Here is an 18053-nt window from a genome sequence, read left to right as displayed (position 1 = left end):
AGACGGGTATTATTTAATATCAGCTATATATATACAAACTAAAACACTGTTTACATATGTAATTTGCACTGCTTAAATGAGCATTTGTTAAGCATGGATGTGGAAAAAACCGCACTATTTACAGGAAGTAGAGGATGACTTCACAATCGAGTGGTTGTAATGAGGCATCCACGTGAGCCGGTGCAAGTAGTAGCCAGTTGCAGTTCTATTGTAGTTAACATGAATTCTGATACATTATAACCAACAATCTGTCATAGAAGTCCCTTTGATAAATAATTTCGTCTCTGGAGACGCCTCCTCGGTGAAACCATTCTCGTATCTGCATTTGGAATACATCCATCTGTATCCATGGCGTTGTCGGAGTGAAGTCATTTGCGACGAATAAAACCGACAGCATAAACCAGATTAGTGTAACGTTTTCCCTAACGTGAGTGGATAAATATTACTGCAAAATGCAGATACGCATAACTGTTTCAGAGAAGTCCATGGTAAACATACACCAGTCCAACAACTTACCTAAGGAATATCTATTTTACACCTACCAGTGGCATCAGTAATTGAAAAATCAAAACAGGCCTACTAAAAGTCATATGCATTTATTATATGAACTAGTCTATCAAAGGGTCAAAAATATATCTTTGAGTCATCCACTGACATGGAGAAGGTAGTAGGCCTAGATAAGGTGAGATAACAGTTCTAAGATTAAATCACTTGCAGTTGCTTAGTGAATATTTTTGATAGGCCTCTCTCCTCCTATGTAATGTGCAAATAGTTTGAAGGATAATCTAATTGTAATGTTTACATAAATTCCTATTTGAGAGAAATGCCGTGATATGGACTCTAGCTTACTTGAAGTGGGCAAACCAGTTTCCTGTTTGTCGACATGGCTGTCAACAAGCACCTGAGGATGAGTGTTTTAGTTGTACCAAAACATAAGAAATACAATGTACGCCAGTCTTAATGTCCATGAGCGACTCTGGAGCACTGCTGTGCCAACAATTTTAGCTTCCACCTTTTTCCTAAAAACGCCAGCCTACGTGCAGTGGCTGCACAAAATAAGGAGGGAAGGATTTTCGGTGAGCACACCTTTTGGTACAACTGGAGCACTCCTCTTCAGGTGCTTAGAGCGATGTCAACGAACAGGAAACTGGTTTGCCGACTTCAAGTATGCTAGTGCACAGAGCCCATTGATAATCAACCCTCCACACCCCACCACAACAACCACTCATAAAATGACACACTCCCTTTTGAACAGCAGGAATCGCTTTAATACAAACATTTTAGCATGTTCATGACTTTTCAAAGATGATAGAGGACAAATACTGACTGAGGTACAGGCCTCCCATGTTGAAATAACAAGTGCACAGTTACAACATAAGAGGAGATTAGTACACAAATAAAATAAATGAAACTCAAAATGAACAAATAAAAATAACAGATGCCTTAATTCAAACAGAAGACTGGGACACAAAACTCACAGACTGTTCAGCAAATGAACAAAATACAATGTATTCTCACATGACATCACAAGTGCTCTCCACTCTGCCCATACGTGTCAAAACAAAGGATTATGTCTGGTTCACTTTTGCATCCCAGCTCAAGTTTGAACGGCTGACGTGGTAAAATCAACGACGACAAGAAAATAGGCATTCTTCTCAAAAACGGCAAGGCAAAGTTTGTCTTAGTGTAACTATAAGTCTTCTCTGCTCGATTAAAAGCAATTAATGATTGCAAAAGTAACCTCATTTCCAGAAAATATTTTTGGACGTACTTGACAGAAACTATGGCGATTCCATTAGTACAGAGGCCACTATCGCTGAAGTGTTCTCTGAAAGAGGCTATGCATGGACAAACGTGATTATGCTGCAACATGGAAGACTATTGAAAATATGCATGACACCTTGCTGAGAGCTCTTTCCCAGCCAATTGGTTTGTGTACTAGCCAGATTCAGACAACCCAAAAAACACTTTGAGATAAAAACTGAACTTATGTTCAGGCATATTCCCTGGAAATGAGGTGCAATATGCAGCATTACAGTAACTTCCAGTCTCGGTTGGGTCAAATTCCACCTCCTCAAACAGCAAAAAAAAAAAAAAAAAAAAAAGTTACCATTTCATTAATAATGTTTTTAGCTGACCTGAGGTGTATTCTGCCAGTAGTGAAAACTGTCAGAGAGCTGTAGTCAGGTGAGGGGAGATTCCAACATGGATACATTGTTTCAGAAAGCTTGGATAAAAATGCAAATATTTAAGAATGTTGTCAGCTGAAAGAAGACTGGCTGAGATTAAGTCAAAAGCCCTTCCCCTTACCAATCAGTCATCATTCCGAAAACATCTGAACACCATGATTTTTTTCAGTCTCCAACAAGTCACCACTACTGAGATGTAGATACAACAATGCCAAACACAAGGCTGAATTCATGAGATGCCTACTTTTAGCAGAAGCCAGACACAGCTTCAGAGGATTTTCTTTTTTTTTTTTTAAAAGGGAGGCTATCCACACTTTCTTCCTTTCCTTACAAGTGTCATGTTGCCATGACGAGTCCTGAGCTAAGAGGTCTAATGTGATTGGAGAATGTGGAGTGCCACAGGGAGGAAGCTGTTGTCAGAGACTAAGGTGCTACATTGAAACAGCCACTGACAACAGCTTCCTCTGGTGCAGGCTTATTGGGGAAGCAGCGTAGACTTTGTAAGGGCGATCACTCGCATGTGTACTCACAACACATGTCCAACACCCAAGAAGTTGCACTCAAACACACACACACATTCAATACATAAACCATACGCAAACACACAAAAAGGAAGGCTTGAGGGTTCTTCCTGAAGTCATTATTTTGGAAATTAAAGAAGGAAAAACAGGATTCAGTTTGCTTGAAAGAACACATCCTAAAATTGGCATGAACCTCTTGAACTCTTCTCTCTTTTTCTCTCTCCCTCTTCCTCTCTCTCCCTCTATCTAACACACACACACACACACACACATATATCAGAAATGAGGCTCAATACAACCGGGTAACATACAAAGACTGGAGTGTCCATGTCCAAGTGACAGTTTCTAGTGTTTTTCTCTCTCTCTCAGCCCACTCCATCACCACTATCACCAGGGGAGCAACAGAGAGGTAGGAGGCAGGAGGTCGGTAATGCATCTGCATTGCACTCAATAGGATTTCTGATCAGAAATATACAGCATTCAGAACTACCTACACCTCTGTTTGAATCCTCGACCAGGAAGACAAGCAACGCTCACCTCTGGCTGATATCAATTTGAGTACTTGTCTAGTACGACAGACAAGACAGAACATTGGACATAATGCAGCTCATACTGAAAAGTTTTTTAAAGGCATGAAATTATTCCTTTCTGTCCTTCACATTTCACATTTTTTTTCTGGATAGATAAGAGTGGAGAATAAACTTTTTAAATGAAATGGATCCTTCCATCTTTTCTCTGGCTCTGATTTGTTCATAATCAGCGACATGCTGATTCGTGCGTCTGAACGTCAGGCGTTATGGTACAAAATAACAGCATTTTTTTCTTTGTTCATTATAATTATTTATCTTAAATAAATAGATTTATGAGAATTGTTAAAAAGAGAAGGAGACTGAGTAAAGCTAAAATAAAATATGTGGTATCTTGGACAAGCAGGTTGTAAAAAAAAAAAAATCTCCCTTGCTTTTCCAGTGCAGGCTGTAATTAAATTTTGCTGTCTTTTTCCTTCTCTCCTTCCTTTAAAAAAAAGAAAAAATAGACACTTCTCTGTTCTTTTCTTCACCGTCATTTGTTAAAAAAAGCTTTTCGTACCAACAATTCCTTGAATATATCTACAGTTTTACAGTATTTTTTTTTTTTTCGAGCATGTCCATTTAAAAAAAAAAAGTTTCAGCACTTAAATTTACATGAAAAAAGGTCTCTTTACAGTTATTTGCTTAAGAACAAATATAATAAAACAGTACAAAAGGAAATAGAAATTCAGCACTTGCTATTGAGACTCCTGTAAGTTTGTTTTTTCCTCAATGGCTTGTTTGACGATCTCAGCCAGCTTCAAGCGGTCCACCTTGTCGCAAAATGCCCTCCCTGCAAAAGAGATTTGGCATGTGGACACTAGGTCAAATATAATTGTACAAACTAACAAAGAAGAAAAAACTAGTTACAAACAACATGATACATACAGTATATGGGAGAGCATGGTCTACTAGCAAGAACTGCTCCTAAGCCAAGTCTGCCCGTAGCTCCCCTCACCTGTCCTTGAGGCATCAGGAATAAACACTGACTTGGGTGGCACTAACCAACTTTACTCATTAACGAGGGGACAATCTTATTTTTTGTTAGCAGGACACCTCTACATGCACATATGTCAGTTAACAGTGCTTTCCTCATCATCTCTCGAAATAGGTTGGTCTTAATATTATGATCTGTGCATTTTTGCACTCATAAAGCAGTGTTTGCCAATACATCATTAACACTTACTTATAACACTTACCCAACAGGCATTTTTATAAATAACACACCATGATGTGGAAGATTAATGACTGATGTTATTTGTCCAAAATTCCAACATACTCCTTGATATCTATATTCAATTGGTCTTATATGGTCACCCTTAAACTATCAATTAAGAATTTGAAGAAAGGACAGCAAGCTAATTCTATAAGAGCAGTGAGGAGTCACATAGAGAATAATGCCCTGGTCCAAAAACCAGCCTAATTTACAATAGCGAGTTTAAACTTCAGTTGACTGACAATACAACAGCTTTGTGCTCCATAGGGCAGTTCAGTGTGACTAAGAAGCACATTGAGTGGCTGTCCTCACAGCTCAAGCAAGCACACACAATGGTTTCTGACTAAGCGTTTTGGATACATGTAACCTATCCTATGTATGTGCACCCCTTCTTTCAAAACTTTATATCCCACTCTGCTTGATACACATGATATACCCACCCCTAGCATCCACACACATTCTCGTCCACACCCACTAACATCCACACCCACTAACATCCACACTCACTAACACCCACACACATTTTCACCCACACCCACTAACATCCACACCCACTCTCATCCACAGCCACTAACATCCACACCCACTAACATCCACAGCCACTAACATCCACACCCACTAACATCCACACCCACTCTCATCCACATCCACTAACATCCACACCCACTCTTATCCACATCCACTCTCATCCACACTCCCAAACATCCACATCCACTAACATCCACATCCACTACCATTCACACCCACTCTCATCCACACTCCCAAACACCCACATCCACTAACATCCACATCCACTAACATCCACACCCACTCTCATCCACACCCACTCTCATCCACACCCACTCTCATCCACACCCACTCTCATCCACACCCACTCTCATCCACACCCACTCTCATCCACACTCACTAACATCCACTCTCATCCACACCCCCTCACCATCCCAGCTGAGGCCCTGGAGTCCGTCTCGGAGGTGCTTGCAGTCACGGTTGAAGCGCCAGGCATCGTGCATCACCTCGTTCAGCTTCTCATCCTCATTCTCTCCTGTCAACAACACAGCAGCATTTCCATGGCCGTTCTGCATAGCTGTGTGTGTGTGGGTTCTTTTTGCTTTCATTAAGCTCAAAGAGGGCTCTGTACATTTGTGTCTGTGTAAGAGGGCATGGCACAGAGACACCCATTTTATGAGGGACCTCTGACAGGAAATCTTTCAACTGGCAAATTGCAGGAGAATCCAAACGATTTACATATCAAAAACGGATGAGCCAAAATACTGAGTAACCGCCTAATCTGGTGGAACTCTACACGGTACTAAAACAGCTCCAAGCTGCTGAAGCACAGATCAAAAAAGACCTCTGAAGGTGTTCTGTGGTCTCAGGACACCAAGATATTCACAGTAGTTCCTTGAAGTCCTGTGAAGTTTCAAGGTGGAGGCATCACAGATAAGACTAGTGCGACAGCATCCCCAGATGCTTAACTCGACCGAGATGAAGGTTGGACTCTGGGTTTACCAGTAGGAACACAATCATGCCATTTTGTAGATGCTGCGACTCAAGTCATCTGACCGCAACACTTTGGCCCTTTTGTTTGGTAAAAGTGCACAGCTTTTTAAACTTGTCCAATTATCCCTCATTTGGCATGTCACGTGGAAGCACAGACTGTTGCTGCTCCACATATTGACTTAGTATTGTTGTTACAAGCTGATCAATAAAATATTCACCTCCCCTGTGAGTGGTTATAATATATGGCTGGCTCATTGGTATACAGTGTGTGTGTGTATGTGTGTATGTGTGTGTGTGTGTGTGTGTGTGTGTGTGTGGGGGGGGGGGGGTCTCACCAGCCTGTGGCAGGATACACTGGGCGATGACGTCTCGGAGCTTCTCCAGAGCAACATTGGAGTCATCTCCACCATTCTCTGGGTCGTGGATGAAGAACCCATCACTGGGCTTGGTGCTATATGGGTAACAGCGCAATAACCCATTAGCCCTTAAGACTGGTCAACTCCATCAACAGCATTAGGACTACATGAAAGGGTAAAACTTGATAAGCATGTTATTGATCATAACCAAAAGCTGCCTTTGAATGGACCTATGTTATAGAACCTATGGGCCGCCCCCACGGCCCACTGGTTAGCACTTCGGACTTGTAAATGGAGGGTTGCCGGTTCGAACCCCGACCAGTAGGAATGGCTGAAGCGCCGCTGTAGTCTAAGATGTCAACTTGACTGAATAAGAGTTCCTGGACTGAAACATACCAAAATCAAAGTACTAATATGCTACTCATTTTGCCACGAGGTTCGAGTGCTTAAAGCCCTGCTGTGTACCATAAAGACAGGCCGTGCAGGCTTAATCCATTGTCAGACACTGCAGCACTCCTGCACTGCAGTACAGCAGCAAAATAATTGTACTTACACACAAAAGCTTTTCCACACGCAGAGAGATAAAGCCCAGTGAGAGGAATACAGGGGGGGGACAACAGGAGGGGTGCAGGGCCAGAGAGAACAGGGATTTTTTAAGGAACATGGGCATGGGGAAGAGAAAGGGGAACATAGGGAAGAGTACACATGACAACAAGCATATAAAAGTAGGGAAATGAACTTGACAATAGGTAGCGCGACAATGTGACGTCAAAATTGCGTCATTTCCTCTGTCGCATGAGAAATTTCAGCCTCCGCAGGCAGGTCGTGCACCAGAGATTCTTTTTCAGATGCGCGCGACAAGCAGGATGAGCTTGAAGCCAAGATCAGGGAGCATGCGTGCCTCTATACAGACATCAACCACATTCAGCCATTTCATATAGCCTAGCCCACATCTTAAATAAACATGTTTGAATAGTCAGTTTGAGAAGAGAGGGAAATTAACCTGGCTAGGTTACCAGCGAGAGTTCGTGATTTTTAAATAGTCTGCTGGATAAGTTAATGAAGCTACCAGAGAGAGGGAATTAAGATGAAAGACCTAGGACCCAGGGACATGCCAATAATCCAGCAAAAGGTAACAAAGATATTTATTTTCAACCAAAGGATATCTAAGACCTGGGTCATTCCACGTCAATTCAACCATGGCCCACGCACTTAGGTCTCAAAAAATTCTGAAAAAATTACCAGGTGTACCTATGTTACCCAGGAGACACACTGTAAAATTACTCTTATGTAAGATCAATACTTTCCAAGATACAGCCAGTTTTACAGGGGGAGGGGGCTGTCGATTTTGTTCGGCCTCTTTTTTTTGTCAAAGTTCACAAGCCTTCACAAGCCTATCTTGGAAAGTATTGATCTTACATAAGAGTAATTTTACAGTGTGTCTCCTGGGTAACATAGGTACACCTGGTAATTTTTTCAGAATTCTTTGAGACCTAAGTGCGTGGGCCCTGGTTGAACTGACGTGGAATGACCCACCTGAAAAAAATCTCATTCCACCACAGGAAATTACACAAACTCATTTCTCAGCACCAGCCAGCTAGCTTACTTGCTAAAATTTCCCTCGGGATGAATAAAGTATCTATCTATCTATCTATCTATCTATCTATCTAGCTGCACACACCTTGGAAACTAGATGGTAGTTGTGAATAGCAGCAACCGAAGTCTGAAGTACCATTACAGAGGGTAGTTTTTACTGCCATTGAGGCCAATGCCAATTCTGAGAATATTGCAACTAGTGTCGCAACCACCACGAGCGAGTATAAATGGTTACCGGCGCTCCCGTGACGTCACATTGTCGCACTACCGGTCGGGAGTGGCGAGTATGTTGATTGAAGCCTTTAGTATGCCCCCGTCTGCTGTATCCTTGTATGTTGAATGTGACCTAGACCTTTGACTCTATGACCTTGACCACCTAATCACGTCATGTAGCAATGAGTAAATATGTAAATGTTGGAGAAATCACACAGTGCGTGTCAGCAATATATTTTGCATGACCCCATGTGTGACCTTTGAACATGTGACCTTGAGTGCTTAATCAGTTCATCAAGCCCTCACAGTGAATAAGAATGCAGGGCTTGATTAAGATCCTTCAACCTGCTTGTGTGAGATATCGGCTAAACACTGTGCCCAAATGGACAGAACCATGCATGCACTCATGGATAGACAACAGGAAAACAGAATGTCACAGCAGGTGGAGGTCTAGACTAAAGTAAAGACTAGGGACTAACCCAAGCAGCTTCCTTTTCCTCAGGATAGGGTTGTTGACAGAGTTGAGGGGTTTAAGGCTGACGTTGAGGTCCTGTATCCTCATGTTGGCGAGCTGCTCAGCATGCGCCTGCTGAATCCCGGCTACCACTGCCTACACACACACACACACACACACACAATAGATACTATGAGTCATACAAATGATTTCTTACTATCCTGACTATAATAACATGCAGAGAAAGCACACTCGCAAACTTCACAATTTTGTGGCAAGTGGCATGCTCTCACCACAACACACACACACACAGACACAGACATGAATGCTTTTATTTGGATCTGAAAGGCAAGCACTTCCCTCTAAAATGCTGAGGGCCAGTTAACGAGCTCCTGCTGTTCCATAAAGACAACAGAGCCAGGCCCCTGAGCCTGTGGGAGCGCTCTGCACTGCTCACCTTATCCATCATCATCTGGGCCGAGGGCAGCACATTATCCAGCGCTTCTGTGCAGTTGAGCCATGGGTGGGCCAACACCCCCTCGATGGTCAGCCTCTCCTCCGGCTTCACCTTCAGTAGCCTGCCACAAGAGGGACCAGTGTCAACAGTTCCCTAGTTCAACTCCACATGATTCAAACGGGGCCACAAATAGCATCTGCACTGTGGTTAATGCTACAGAGCTACACACACACCGCATGAAGCAATACACAGGACTGGCATTGCAATGTGGTGCTGTTTGTAAACAGATCTACTGATGATGTAATAATATCATTTATAAATGCTTAACTGGGGATGATGAGGACATTCATAAGAGCATTCAGTAGTGAGAAACACTACTGGACTCCTGGAGTCCTGGTGTGCAGTCAGTAACCTGGAGCTTAACATCAACAAAACAGTGGAGATGATAGTGGACTTCCGCAAAAAGCCCCCGACTCATCCTCCTCTGGTCATTAACAACTCATCTGTTACTGTGGTAGAGGACTTTAAGTTCCTGGGCACAACCATCACCAACACACTCAAATGGGACAATAACATCTCCCAACTAGTGAAGAAAGGCCAGCAGCGCCTGTTTTTCCTCCGCCGCCTGAAAGGACTACAGGTCAGTCTACAGAGCGGTCATTGAGAGTGTGCTAACATCCTCCCTCACGGTCTGGTTTGCCTCTGCGTCAGCCCGTGCAAAGGCCAGGCTACAAAGACTCGTCCTGCCCCCTGCCCCCCCATCATGGACCTGTACAGCTCCAGGTCCATTAACAGATCTGCGAAGATTGTGGCCGACCCCTCTCATCCTGCCAATAGTCTGTTTAATCTTCTCCCCTCTGGAAAGCGGTACAGGGCTTTTCTGCCCAAAACATCACGCCACCGCCACAGTTTTTTCCCCCAGGCAATAGCCCTCCTAAATAACTCTTAAACTTGGACTTCATTGCACTTTATTTTTATTTAACACAGCACTATTTACATTCCTATTAATTTATTGCTCATAATGGTCCTGTCTGTCCTTGTATTGTCTTTATTATTGTCTTTCTGTTGCACTTTGTGTTGCCTGCATGGAGAAGACCAAATCAAATTCCTAGTATCTCTGTATACATGGCGAAATAAAGTTGAATTGAAATTGAATATCTCATCCTCATCATCCTGGTGGATGTAAAGATTCTCCCAGAACAAAATGACTCCATTCATCATTCCTTCCTTCAACTGCATGAAGTCTGCAATAAACTTTACCAAGTGGCAACATAAAAACCCAGAATGCCATCTTATTATAAAATGAGACCTACTTGCGCACTATGTCCTTGGCCATCTCGGAGATCTGGCTCCACTCATCCTCAGGGAAGTCGAAGCTGCCGGTCATGATCTTCTTGCGCATGTCCTTGGGGATGGTGCGGCTGTGGTGCTTCGAATAGAATGGCGGGTAGCCGCACAGCATCACGTAGATGATGACCCCCAAAGACCAAAGGTCACAGCTCTGACAAGGGGAGGCAGAGAGGGACAGATACCGAGAGGAGGGGTAAGTAAGGGAATGTCACTCTTGGAAAATGACCATTAGCACTCATACCTCAGCCAACTAAGCTCTTTTACATCCTTTTACACTGAGTACAAGTACCCCTATTTGCTGTGAAGCTTATCAACCTCAGTGCTATACTGAACAGCCTTTCATGCATTGTGTTTTCCAGTAGAATTTATTTCATTACTTTAATTATAAACTGTCCTTGAAATCGCAAAACTAAGCTTCAGTTTTGGAACTGAGATGCAAGGTCCTCTTCCTCTCCTTGATATAGGTGTAAGGTAAGTGGGTGAGGTAGTCTTGCTCAACCTTGTTACAGGTGTAGGGGGTGGGTTAGGTAGTCTTGCTCACCTTGTTATAAGTGTAGGGGGTGGGTGAGGTAGGTATTATTCCAGACTTTTCTTTCTGGTGTCGCCTCTGTGCCTCCAGAACCTAAAAAAGTAAATTACAATAAATAATAATTACTATATAGTATATTGTAGAGTATAGTATACTGAATACTACAAAACAAATTATTAGCACACATGACCAATGGCTTTTGCTATGGCTGTAACCCTATTACCTCAACCTATTCTTGCACTGACATAGTTTTTTATATTACCTTCTCTACATTATACTTTACTCTCTTATTTGTCCATATTAGTTATGCTGGTCTCTAGACCTTATTCTTGCACTGTTGGACTACTGTTGGGACTACTTTTTGCACCTTCACCATGACACTCACTCTCTTGAGCACCTTACCATGCACACAGATCTACAGGACTACTGTTGGACTACTTTTTGCACCTTCACCATGACACTCACTCTCTTGAGCACCTTACCATGCACACAGAACTACAGGACTACTGTTGGACTACTTTTTGCACCTTCACCATGACACTCACTCTCTCTCACAGAACTACAGGCCAGTCCCGGCCCTGTCACTGCAAGCGTCTCATGCTTGATCACCCTCAAGCACACATCTATGAATTTTGGAGGAGGTACAAATGTTCTACAGTTGAAATAGTTTGGTGATCTGGTGCCTCACCTGAGGTGCTACATAGTAAGGAGTGAACTGTGGAGTCATCAAGTCGCCTTGGTCTATTTTGGCAAAGCCAAAATCACACAATTTCACAGGAGCATCCTGAAAGAGTCAGAGACCTGATTATAAACAAGCAGTCTCAAGTGCCACAATTCACCAAAAATGAAATTTCAATCTCTTATTCCTTTAGGGTGTAGTGATGTGGTGACTGACACATGGTACTGATAGCAAACGCTGCAGACAAAGCCAAACTACACAGAATCTGCCACACACCAGTGAATTGTCCTTGAAGAGCAAGTTCTCCGGCTTCAGGTCTCGATGAGCAATGTTGAGCGAGTGACAGTGTTCCAACGCTTGTGCTATCTAGACAGGGGGGGAAAAAACAATCAAATAAAAATTTCTCAAATACTCCTAAGTCCTAAAGCCATATCCAAAAGTCACACACTTGAAGACCTGAATCCAAACTACAGTGGCAATGTATACTGTTCCCTATGGAGATGAAATGGCAGGATGATACACATGTTTAACAACGGATGTGCTCAAATTTGCTTCATCAGAGTGGCATTACCTGTTTTGTGACCTGGCTAGCCATCTTCTCAGTGAAGTGTCTGTGTTGACTTATTCTGTGGAACAGCTCACCTCCTTCCATCATCTCCATGACGATCAACAGCCTTGCTCTGACAACAGAGGAAACAAACACATAGATATTAAAGATTATAATTATAATGTTATTACAGTAGAGTTGTTGGGGGTGGTGCGTGGGGGTAAAGGTGCCAGGTGAAAATGCGATCACGGTTTTAAATATTTAAAGGTGTACCCTGCAATTCTGGCAAAAGTTGTTATCTGAGCTCAGTGGCCAATCAAATTACACCTCTCCCTTCCAACAAGCAACATGGTGATCTGCTGGAATAGTGTCAGAGCCACTGTTTGTTTCCCAGAAGTCCATAGTTTTTCATATAAAGTGTATATGAAGAAGGACAGTTAGAGGACTATGAAAAAAAGTGTATTAGATTACAAATGCAAACTCTTCCTTCAATTCTGTGTGTATGTCTAAGTGTGTGTGTGTGTGTGTGTGTGTGTGTGTGTGTGTGTGTGTGTGTTGTTACCTTGGACTGGACTCATGTGGAAACTGCACACTGTTGGCATACACCTCCATTATCTGGACAATGTTGTGGTGTGCTGCACACATCATATGAAGCCTCACCTGCATGAGAAATTGAAGAAGTCAACTGCCACAACACAGCCATTTAACAAAGCATTCAGGAAAGGGAGAGAAATACCGAATTACTAAAAGACGTGAGGGGGTGAGGTCTCCCTGCTGCTGACACTAGTGTTCTCTGAATGACAATAAGTGACTTAACCCGCAGCTAAAGTGTTACTCCAACTGACGGTGCTTCTAAAGGTCAAAGAAGCACACAGAACCAAAACACAGAGGCAGACTAACTGAAAACACAGACAGAGCACCGTCCAAAAACAGACATGGAAAATAAACGTTGACAAAAGAGACACACAGCTAGGGGCCAAAAAGCAAACAGAGTTATGTGAGAACATTCAGGTGTACCTCATTGCGAGCTTTGGGCCGGTCAATCAGGATTTTGAGGGCGAATCTTTCTTGTGTTGACTTCTTCACACATACCCTGGATTGAGAAAGCAAACTCAAGTTTATTCTTGCCACTTACTTACACATTAAAGACATCATAATGGTAATTTCACAAATGAGAATACTGAAAGGACCCAGGGGAAATAGATTGCAACAAAGTAAACTTGTCAGGTTCTCAAGATTTTTAGATGATTTCCTTTAGGGTTGCTCCTAAAATAGTAAAAAGGAATGGTTGACTGGGATATTTTATAAACGTTTCTGACCGGTGTCTGGACGTGTGGAGTAAATACTCTGCTCTCTGATTAGATGGTGATCCAGGGGGCCTTATCAGATCAAGGTGACTGCATATTAACATCAACTGTACACAACAAGGCCTTGGTGGAGGCAGATGAGGATGTGGAGAAATAGGAGAGTCTTTGGGGGTTTAATTAAGCTTTTCAGGACACCATGCAATAAACCTGAGCTTCACACAAAGCCAGCCTATTCAATCCATTTAAATGGGACACGACATGATGGGAAATATTTCCTCTCACCTGACATGACACTGAATAGACTCTCACAGCGAATGCAAAGGAGCTCTATCGTGATGTACCGAAACAGCAACAAGCTGCTACTCATTTTTACTCTCAACCATCCAAATGAGTCACACAGGAGCAGTGTTAGGCTATTTTTTCAGCGACTCCACCTACTCCCTGCTTTGGTGAGATGGAATAAAACAGCACTGATAAATGCGTCTCTGAATCCAGCACATTTAGTTAAATATAGGCCGTGTCCATTACAGTAACATATCCGCTACTTGAGTGAAGGGCTCACGACTCTACAGAAGTCCCACCATTTTTCATAAAATAAACTCAATGGGTAGGTGGGTGGCATATCCAGAACCTCTAAAAGTAGACATGTATGGGTCTAAGTGGCTAAAGATAATTTCACTCACATTTGTAAATTGGGAATTCAGGGGAAGAATTACTTTCTCTCCTCCCCTGCCATTTGCAGTGTCATGCAATTTCCCAAAAGTAACCATTACCCAAAACCAAAACCTTTTGTGGTTACGCAATAAAGGCTCACCAAAGAGAATGACTAGCTTCAAGCAAAGTTCAAGACCGAATCTGAAGAAAATGGGAGGGAAGTGAACAAAGTTTAGGGAGTGGAGAAAAAAAAAGTGAGAGAAAGAGAGAAAAATCAACAGACAGACAAAGTGCATAGTGAAGCCGCCCCCCCCCCCCCCCCCCCCCCCCCCATGCTTTCACTACATGCACCCCATCGTAGATAGGCCCTAATCAGAAAACCACCTTGTACCGCAATATGAGTACACACTAAACAGTCCTCGACTTAATCTCTTGCTTGCACTGGCTATCCCACCAGAGGTATGCCTCTCAAAGGCTTTCCGGACGCATGTGGCTTATTTATGTAATAGCCCAGGGAGAGATGCGGGTTAGAATGGGTCAGAGGTGGAATACACTCCACACCACACGTATGCACGCTGGGAGAATTAATGGATATCTGTACTTTGGCATACACTGCAATACTGTGTGTGCACCCAACATAAAAAGGTGTGTGCTTAGACAAACTGAATATAAACTCCTTACCAGCAATCATTTGTTTTATAATATTTGTTTCTACAAATATTAGGCTACCTGACTCAACATCAAGGTGTCCACACTGTCGACTATATAAGTGCAATATGATGAGCTTTGGTCCAGTGCTTTATAAACTGGAATAAAAGATCATGTACTTTCTCCATGCTTACATAATCTTATTTCTTTCAAATGACATGCAAGTCATATGTAGCCATACTCACATAGAATCCAGAGTACTGCCTTATGCTTTGACTCATGTCCTTGTATAAACAATAACTCATAATAGTATGCTCAGTGTACTTCAATCTTGTTTATCAAGAATATAGATGACTACATTCTGAAATGAGAAGTTGCTACATATGTGTATGACTTGCTCAATGTTATCCTTTAACCTTGATAACAAAAAACAAACCAAAACATGCTGCAGTTTTCATCTAAAATGTCAGCACAGCTAGGAAAAGTGTGACTTTCTTAGGTACTAAATGTCTTTGAATCAGCAGGTATGCCAGAAGCACTGTATGTTTTATGACTGTCAAGATGAGGACTATAACCTCCTAAATAGTCTCAAAAATGGATCAATCTGTCAAGTAGACTTTGTCTTGTCTGGGTGCCCAGTCACACCAGAGTCACAACTCAGTCTTGGACTTAGGTCACAGATAAATTTGGCAAGCACGTTTTGCACTGGTCGAGCAACAACAGAGGGTGACTCAGAGACAGTCTAGTGACCGTCTGAGGGACAGAGGACGTCTTCCATGACTGAGCCGTGTTTTGGTCCTGCGTTCTCCTCTGTCGGTCCTGCGGCACCAGGAGGACGTCAGTGTGTGTCATCACTCACCTCACGGGTCCACTGATGCCGGCTCCGAGCTTCTGTGTCCAGTTGATGTTGTACTCCTCCAAGATGGAGGTTTCCTGAGGACAAAGCGCCCATGCCACTTTTAGAGATTTAGCATTACAGTCAGAAAAAAAAAGGAGTGATTAACTAAAGAGGGCTTGAAAGAGATGCCAACTGTTTTACAGGTTGAGCACAAGCACCCAGCAGAGTGGTTAATGTGCAGCTCACTGATACTGGCTAACAGAGGAGAAGAAAGCACAGTCTCACTTTAGTCAAAGCATACAACACAGACATTTTAACTGTAGCTCAACATGGCCACAATCAATGAGATGATTATGAATAGGCTAATCTATTGGCAACATTATAGAATTGGTATTGCTAATCTAAGGTAGCATAATAAAACCTGGCAGGTGCGCAGATCACACATCAACCACCTGCAGGCTAATAAGATCACAACGCCAAAATCCTTTGATCATGACATTTTACTGTTGTTGCATCACAGCCTTACCACATATGTTATTCCTGGAGCAACATAAACAACAATGTAATGTTCTTCTAATTTGTGAAATTCAACACAAAGTACTGGGTCATTTCAAGGCTGCCCTGACCTGATTCCTTCTCCCACTGTTGATAAGGGCTAGGAACTGTGCATTTTAAGAAAAAAACTTAATCTAAAAACTTGATCTAAGATTCTAATCAATCAACCCTATTCTGCACACTCTTAGCTAAACTTACTAGTGCTATGTCTCCTGAACAAAACCCACTGCCATGCATTCTGTGGGCCAATGGGTCAAGTCCAAGATATTGCAAGTTCATGGGAGATAAAGCCAGCATCTTGTTCAATGAACCAGAACTAGATAGGCTCGGCTGCTTGGTAATAGTGGTTACCAACGCATGAGAGAAAACCAAGCACCAGCTCAATTGGTTTCTTAAAATGGCCTAGTTCAATACAATTTAGGAAATCGGTTATGATTCTTGCCATGGACAGTTCTATGAACCTCTACCTTACGTTCAACAGACACCTGACTCCACTCCAACACTCTCTCTCTCTCTGTCATCAATGACTCTCTCACTCACCCTCCTCACTTTCCCCCCACACTTCAATGGTCCTCCCTTCCCCTCCCCACTCCACTTTAGTGCACTCTCTGAGATCACATTATAGGGCAGCTCTGGTCTCTGTGACACGCTGGTGTGTGTGTGTGTTGGTGTGTGTGTGTGTGTGTGTGTGTGGACGGGGGGCGGTGGGGGGTTGTCCAGGGGGACAGAGTGGAGTGCACAGGGCCCTTTTCACTCACCAGCCTGTGGCTGTGAGCATGCAAGAAGGCAGTCAGAATCCTCAGCAGCTATGACTCATGAAGCATACGGTCAAGTGACATACAAATAAGGTCTGATTTCACAAAGCTGTTGTAACATATTATTAGTGTAACGTTTGACCAAAACTATACATCTCGTCAGAAAGTGCGTGCTGAACCACTCTCAAAATAAAAAAAGCTGAGTTAGAACGTACACTTCACAACTCCTTCAAATATCAGCGTGTGCATAGATGTTGTGGAAGACAAGTTTACTAACCTTTATTAATTTGTCAACGTTGTTGTCGTCCGACATAGCGCCGTTACTTCAAATCCGGTCGTTTATAAATGCAAACCTTCAGGACATGCAATTAGACCTGCTATTCCATCCAACTTTGTTACTTGCAGTAGTAACTTTTGACAAGACCACCGGCTACTGCATGTAATATGCAGATGACATGACTGACAACTTATTTTGGGTCAAATGGCCGCTTCGGTACACGTCGTCTTGCATTTGTCCTCGTCGGACAGAGTTCGCTCCGACTTTTCGATTCCACGACCTGCTGGGACTCCGTCAACTTCCAGTCTTCTGTACTGAACTAACACAAACATGAAAGACAACGGGACACTTGAGTAGATGTCACACATTCGCATGGACAGTCTAACGTTGGCTTGATGAGATCACCACTTTTGATGGTGGAAACAAAGAGATGTATAAATAGCTAGCTAGTGAGTTCGTAGCAAGCAGAGGGTTTCCTACGGGATGTCACAAATTAACACCAGTGTCGGTCCTCTCAATGGTGCAGTTGAACTGGTTTGTAAACTTGCTGCAGTGCCGATCATTCAATGTCTTCCAAACTGCTGAGGGGAAAAAAACACTAAAGGAGGAGCAAACGGGCAGCGGAAAAGCCCCGGCAGATTAGCCAACATAAATCGTCGAGATCATAGCTTGCGCCATAATAACCTATGGGATATGTATTAATTACCATTACTTTACACGACACTCACAACAGCGACCAGTAAACATAAAGACTACAGCAGCACTCCAATGGAAGAAATACTTATATTGACCATACTATGGACTCGACAACTACTCCGTTACAGAGCTAGCTTGTTGGCTAGC

At 42.8% G+C, this 18053-nt stretch overlaps 1 protein-coding gene across 2 annotated transcripts; it reads right to left on the bottom strand.

Annotated features, from left to right (window-relative positions):
- Positions 1 to 1261: 1261 nt before the first annotated feature.
- mapkapk5 (MAPK activated protein kinase 5) lies at positions 1262 to 18053 on the bottom strand. Of its 2 annotated transcripts, XM_076289319.1 has the most exons (15): positions 17691 to 18053; positions 17211 to 17529; positions 15645 to 15718; positions 13194 to 13269; positions 12739 to 12836; positions 12201 to 12309; positions 11906 to 11995; positions 11639 to 11734; positions 10963 to 11043; positions 10385 to 10572; positions 9072 to 9192; positions 8640 to 8770; positions 6331 to 6446; positions 5433 to 5537; positions 1262 to 4072 (listed from the first exon to the last, which is right to left on the bottom strand). In XM_076289319.1, exons 2-15 carry the CDS (start codon positions 17244 to 17246, stop codon positions 3978 to 3980), a joined length of 1416 nt encoding a protein of 471 aa, XP_076145434.1. In that variant the 5' UTR covers positions 17247 to 17529; positions 17691 to 18053; the 3' UTR covers positions 1262 to 3977. The 2 variants fall into 2 exon arrangements, with proteins under 2 accessions (XP_076145434.1, XP_076145432.1); XM_076289317.1 differs by having other exon boundaries at positions 17211 to 18053.

The sequence above is a fragment of the Alosa pseudoharengus genome, unplaced genomic scaffold, assembly GCF_046254945.1.
Source record: "Alosa pseudoharengus isolate Yale_2024_CS ecotype anadromous, Long Island Sound unplaced genomic scaffold, YU_APseudo_1.1 YU_APseudo_1.1_scf_17, whole genome shotgun sequence".
NCBI classification, from domain to species: domain Eukaryota; kingdom Metazoa; phylum Chordata; class Actinopteri; order Clupeiformes; family Clupeidae; genus Alosa; species Alosa pseudoharengus.
This window is presented reverse-complemented; position numbering and strand designations above follow the sequence as displayed.